Here is a 6788-nt window from a genome sequence, read left to right as displayed (position 1 = left end):
GTGTGTGTGTGTGTGTGTGTGTGTGTGTGTGTGTGTGTGTGTGTGTGTGTGTGTGTGTGTGTGTGTGTGTGTGTGTGTGTGTGTGTGTGTGTGTGTATATCTTATGTTTCACCACCCGGTTCTTTCTTGGTGTTGTGCCACTTTGGCTACCGTGCCTCTTTTCCTCCATTCTTGTCGCATGGTTATCTTCTCACATTCTCTTTTGCATTTAAAACTAATAAAATGTGATATTTGGGAGCTCCTAATGACGTACACCCATCCATATATTCATGGTCGCTCTTCAGAAGCAGTGCATTTTGGAAGACGTTTGTGTGTACATCGGTAAAGTGGAATCTTTACTGACGTATCTTTGACATCAAGTGCAGCTGGAGGTGCTGCGCTCGGAAACGCAGGGTTGGGACATCACACGAAGTGTGTAGGCTGCCTTCTCCTACGTAAGAGAAAGAAAAATAAAGGGCCTTCCAAATCTGAATGGTACAGAGTAGCGTTTGGGGGGTTTTACTGCGTCTTGTGGTGAACGTGCTGAGCAATCAATCAGCCTTGAAGGAATTCCAAATACAGTAAAGGACCAGTACCTGGAAGGTCGAAGTGATCACGCGGGTAAGTGTGACCTCTCCTTTGGCAATAATTGATCGTGTCGAGGGTCGTCGTGTGATTTCATGCCCCGTCACAATTGGGTTGGTTCTAATTGTTAACCTACTCTGAAGGCTAATGCCCTTGATTACTTGCTCAGCATAAAATTGTTTGTCGAGGTTAGTTACAATCCCCTTTTTCAGCGCTCCCCAACTACTTCAGGTACTGTTTTCATGAATCTTTTGGGTCCGCACAGGGTGAACAAATAGCTCAAGGTCAAATGGCCTTTCGATAACCTGTCAAGGTTGGAGCAAAAGCTCTGCCTTGTCCTCAATTTAAGACAGGTGACGCCTCTCCATCTAGTCAGTTCGACACAGCTCTTCCAACTCTCACAACAATTCGCTTCTAGCATCATTCTGAATTCGACTTTAGGTTGGTGTTAACTGACCTCTCCACTCGGCGCCATCAGAACAGTCCTCGTGGTGGTTCCAGTGCCCCATCGGGAGTCGCGAAGTTCAAATCCCTCCCCATCGGTGGGTTTGCAGCCCTCCGACCAGATCTACCAATCAAAAGAGGCTGTTTTGACAACTCAATTGCTCCTTTTATTATTCGTTTGGTTGCTTATGCCATCTGCTCTTTGTATTTGACTGAACTACTTTTAGATTTCAAGTTAGACAGATTAGGTTCACGAAGAGTTATTTTTGATCTGTCAAAGTGTCGAATCTTTATTTTCGAAAAAAAATTCCTACTTCATCTTGCCCAGTAAACAGATGGGTTGATGGCAAGGCATGCTTTGAGACAGCCTTCTTTCCAGAACTTCTTGCATTTACGTGGTGTAAGTGGTTACACTACTCGCCGTTGTTTATATATCTGGTTTTTTTTTATTTTTGGAAGCGAATGCCTACTCCTTCCTAAAATGAGGGTAGCGGAGTCATTTCAAGAATAGCCGGACACGCCTACCATTATCCACCCTCCAGCAGACGGCCTTAGAGATCACAGTCAGGGTAAAACGCAACTGGTTATCTATTTCCCCCGGGGCTATATTTGAAGCTAAATAAAATAAATACAATATTTTTGTTGTATGCTTAACCCGTGATTTTGGTAGAGGGGCCGTTTAGGCGCTCCGCCTGATATCCAAGCTATGCCAGTACCCCCAAGCCCCACTCTACGTTGACAACACATATTCTGCCCGAGTGTTATATCTTCCTTCCACCACTTCTTGAGGTCACCCCCCTGATGGCACACTCGCCCCACCTCCCTAGTGAGTCAATTCAACATCCACACACCCACGTGAGACCCACCGACCGAAAAGTAGCCGCACAGGCGGTGATAGCCTACCTTTATCATCCTCCGGCTGGGATCGGTCTCCAGCACTGTACCCTTGGGGATGATGAAGGTATTGGTCAGGCGATCGTCCACTTGACGCATCAATCTCATACCACTGATGTCTTCTCTCTTTAGAGAAATTAAAATCTGGTTTACTGGTAGTATATCGAATACCACTTCTATGGAAGCAACGAAATTGTTCAGTCACCTTCCCCTCCATCAAAGAAGTGGTTGAAAACGGCATTACATAAGTTGACAATGCTTGAACATAAAAAAATAAGGGTGCTTCCGATTTGTCGATAGACAAAATTACTATCCCACTCAAAGTACAAATTTCCAAAATTCAATCTTAATTATTCCTCACCAGAACACACTTCCCCTACAGTGTATCTGATGGGTTATTTTTCCCGTCCTCTTCAAAAGAAATTCTACTTCATAGCCAAATACAGCTTCTGATTGGTCCGGAGGCTAATCTTATTTTTGTTAGCAAACCTTTGACATTTTGACGTCAAGTTAAAGGATCTTCGCTAGGCCAAAAAGAAGCCTCTTTCAGGCCCTTCCAAGTGTAAGGCCTCCCTGTTTGAGCGAAATTGCAAATGCATCTGCATGCAGAGCAAACGCGGCATTTGTGTTTCTACTAATCTAGTCTACGAGGGAATCACCTACTAATGCCACAGATCATTTCTGCATTGGCTAAAGGCGGGATGTTATAGAGAAGAGGACTGATTCTTGAACAATAAACTGAATAAGGCTTCACTAAACTCATATTTCTAATCTAGGAGGCTCCAATTGCCTGATCTGGTACACCCACCTGGGATCCGGTATTGACCAAGGTAACTGAAGAGCCGTCCACTGCGCACTCTACGATGGAGATGTTGCCCTTGGAGCTGCGAGTGTGGCTGATCCTCTTTGGTGTCGGCTCGGGCAATACCAGTTCTACTCGCGGCTTCTCCAGGACTGTGTGCATGGTGGAGAGACAGGAGTAAGCCGTGCACTTTGGCTCAATGGAGTCACATAGTGAGGATACTACTCTACCTGTTTACGAAATTACAAGCTCGTCATGGGCTTTTGGGACTAAGTCGATCAGAATATCGACGTCTGATAGGAATCTCTTCATTTGTTTATTTGATCACTGGAAATGAGTACTAGAATCTAGTGTAGCTATCATAACCTCCGTGTTTTTATGTACGTTTAGCTACGCGGGTTTACATTTTCCCCACAGGCCACACTTAGGACTTGGTGGCAGGACCTAATGGCCACGCCTTTATCCCCCTAGGCATATTTTTGCCTTAGTGATAAAACTTGTTTTGTTTTTTTAGCTAGTATGGCTTGTTACAACCGCGGATGAGACTTGGAATGCAACAATATCCTTTCTACATTTTCTGTTATTTTACCAATTTTTCAGTTAAAGCAATGCGCCTTCATTCAAAGAGTTGTTTGTATAAACATCTTTTGAACGAGGGTTTAATGCTGGAGTTCATGCATCAGAAGCGACTTTACTCAACGCAATTCAAAGTAAAAGTGCTATCAAAATAGAGACTTCAATGACTTTAAGAATAAGGACATAGCTTACCCGAACATCCGAAAACGTGTTGCCTGGACCAACGAAAAAATGAAATTTATTGATAAATTATTACAGGCTTAGGTAGACAAGTGATTCAGTGACCTGATTTGTTACGTAATATCGCATTATTTGTTACATGTAAATAACAAGTAGCCCTGGCTTAAGACCCGACTACAACCGAAGTACCGCTTGATAACTTTTCCCCCGAGTCTATGCGTACCCATAAATACGGCATTTATCGTGTGATCACGTCTGTCAATTATCCTTCAAACAAAGGAAACCAAGTTAAATGTCTTTTTCTAGTGAGAGTTGTCTAAGAAACTCCCATTTTCATATACCTACTCTACTAGTAAATTTGTTGGCATTAACCACCCAAAACTAACCGGTATGGGCCAGTTATGTTTTTACAATTAAGGAAAGCAAGCAAAAAACCTTATCGTATGACTACAAAGGCGAAGGGCGTTGAAAATTTTCTCAAGGACTCCGCTACCGGTTGATTTAAATTTCGCAAATGTTAGACGGTTCGGGCTGGAGATTCCCCGACAAGGTGTCACCTGAACTTTGCTGCGTACCCACACATCAAGCGAGACTGCTACACGTCAGTGTGTGTCTGTGCTTGACGTGATGCCTAAAATCCGTCTGTCAGGTGAAATTGTGTAACTCTAAGTTTATAAATCCAAAAAAATGGGTGTCACAACGACTGCGCAATGCGCTTACCACCGTCGTGAGATGGTAATGCAGAGCCTCTGAACCCGGAATAATTTGCATGAGCTCAACGCCTCCAATCACCTACGCATAAATAGGCCCGGTGTGCGTTCATCAACGAAGTAGGCCTGCATTTATTTCTTCTCCTTCATAGCGGTTTTCCTCGCAAGCCATTTACTAGTGAATGACAGGTGCGCAAAGAAAACAATTTACTTTTTTGTTTTTTACTTCTCAGAGGAAAAATTACCGCCATAGACTAATTTCATAATGAGACCAAGTGTAATGACCTTCACGCCAAGAAATTTTACATTAACCTCATTAATTTTGAATTCGATAAATCTCTCCACGGCGTAATTTTAATGCAACCACAGACGGTGAAAACAGCAGAGATCGCACGTCACTTGCGTGACGTGCGGGTGCAGGTAAGCAAGTCAGGGCGTCAGACCCGTCAAGCAGAGCTGAAGTGGTTCATGTTTACTTAAAAAGTCCATCATTGATAAACGCGTTCTGTTTGCATCTTTAATGCAGCGGGCCCGGATTCCAATTTACACGATGTGTGTGTTGAGGCATGAATTCTCATTCAGTAGAAACGTTTTAATGAACCATTTAGTGAGCTAGATGACAATGTTCGACTTACCTTCGCTCCTCGTGCTCAATCAGCCGTCGATATGAGGCTATTTCCAACTCTAGACCCATTTTCGAATCGAGGAGGGCCTCAAAATCTGTCCGCAACCGTTGTAACTCCGCCTGACAAGCGCTCAGTTCTGTGGTTAAACGATGCTTTGTGAGATCGCTATCCTTCTGCCTCTCCTGATTCAATGCCCGCAGTTCGCGGACCGTCAGCTCCAACTGGGCATTCTACAAGCCATCAAAGCACTCTCAAGAGTGATTGAAGAAGGGTAAAGTTCCGTGTTTTTAAAGGTAGAAGAGTCGAGACTTACGGCCTCCTCCAGAGTGCTAATTTTGCGACGCTGGTCGATGAGGAGCTGGCGGAGGTGGACAGGTGCCGACTCTCCCTCTGTCTCTGTCCCTGCCACTCCCGTCTGACGCAGCACCCGCGCCTTCACCTCATAGGCCGAGTGGATGTCCGCTTTAGCGGCCTCCAAGCGCTGCTCGTACTCTAGTTGAATTTCACGCAGCACCTGCATTATCTCTGTCCGGAACACAGCTACGGCCTCCTGTGTCGATTCGCGTTGTACAAGGGCTGACAGCTCACGCAACTCCTACACAAGGGTATGGTGATGTATGCGAGGTTTTCCGATCTTCCGTGCTAGCAGTGTGAAGCTTTAACAGTGCTAATCAGGCTGTCAGTTCACCAGACCACTTAGTCCCTCATACCAAAGCATTTTTCAGGCAGTATTAATTAGTGTTGTCATTTGTGGTTTAATAAATATGAATCCTATTGGGGGGATCGTCAAAGCGTACTCTTATCAGCCTTATTGTTTGGCGGACAGAAATAAGTTATTCAGGTGCGAAATCGCTTTGTTTTCTCACATCATTCGTGTCAAATTTTACCTAATCACTGTTACCTGCAATCAATTGAATAAAACCGGTTTTGCAGAACTTCCAATCCATTTATAATCATTAGAGGGATCCTTTAAGCATGGGTTATGGACGCTAGAATAGAGTTTTTACTACTGAAATGGGGTTCTGAGTAGTGCTACCTTTCCCTGTTTTCATATCTCGATAGAGTTAGAGCAGAAAGTAAATTAATTTCGGATTATCCAAGTCAACAGTGGTGGTAATTTCACCCAAAGTCGGGGACGATTTTGTGTTTCATCAAAAGGGTAGCGTCAATCGTCTACTAGATTGTGACTATTTCAACGGGGCGCCATTTTTAGCCGGTTGCCATATCAAATACAGTTCATTGAAACAAATTGTTCTGATGTGTAAATGTTAAGCAGTTGGAATTTTCAGCAAATTTTTGGGTTTACCGGTGTATTTTGTAGGTAAAAAGATAACTATATCACAGAAAATGGACTTGGGTAGCTATTCAAGCATTCGTGCTTAGTGGGAGGGATAGATGGCGAATCGACTGTACACAATAAAAAAAAGCCAACCTGTAACCTACTGATTTGCAGGTTAAATCACTAACCTACGATAACTTTCCTACTGGGTGTTAAATTGTGGCCTCAATTATTTTCCAGACCAATTTATTTCCCACAATCAAATTCTCACGATGCATGACAACGTCGGTAGTGTGTTCACCACTGCATCGCATAAACTGGCAGCAGTAAACTAAGTAATTTTAACGATAGCTTTCTGGAGTAAGATTTTGTCGAGACAATAAACTCACAGCATCCTGAACTTTCTTCCTATGCTCCAGCTCCTCTCGAAGCATTTTAGCATCTGTTTCTGCAGCATGTCGGGCCACCGAGAGCCTGTCGTTGTCCTACCGGAAGGGTGACAAACTAAGTTAGCTACACAATTAACGAGTGGAAAGGGTCAAATAAAATTTTGCAAATCTCAATAAAATGTCTTATATGTTGGATTAGTGGATACACCAATCCTTTCCCAAAGAGGAGCATGCCTATGAATGAAACTGTTAGGGAATGTTTTGTCTCTGAAACCAGAAGACCCATCCGCCTCCTCTTCAACCCTGCTTTTCACGTGCGGACGC

At 43.8% G+C, this 6788-nt stretch overlaps 1 protein-coding gene across 1 annotated transcript; it reads right to left on the bottom strand. All coding sequences in view use genetic code 11, as the record gives it.

The window, feature by feature from the left end:
- Positions 1-355: 355 nt before the first annotated feature.
- EGR_04050 (neurofilament protein) lies at positions 356-6509 on the bottom strand (the record flags this gene model as incomplete). Its single annotated transcript, XM_024493299.1, has 7 exons — positions 356-430; positions 1022-1132; positions 1912-2028; positions 2711-2930; positions 4806-5026; positions 5110-5391; positions 6465-6509. The coding sequence occupies 7 exons, from the start codon at positions 6507-6509 to the stop codon at positions 356-358; spliced, it is 1071 nt and encodes a 356-aa protein (XP_024352213.1).
- Between the last annotated feature and the right edge of the window lie 279 nt (positions 6510-6788).

The sequence above is a fragment of the Echinococcus granulosus genome (assembly GCF_000524195.1).
Source record: "Echinococcus granulosus chromosome Unknown EG_S00024, whole genome shotgun sequence".
Taxonomy (NCBI): domain Eukaryota; kingdom Metazoa; phylum Platyhelminthes; class Cestoda; order Cyclophyllidea; family Taeniidae; genus Echinococcus; species Echinococcus granulosus.
The sequence above is the reverse complement of the archived record's forward strand: the minus strand, read 5'-3'. Positions and strand labels throughout refer to the sequence as shown.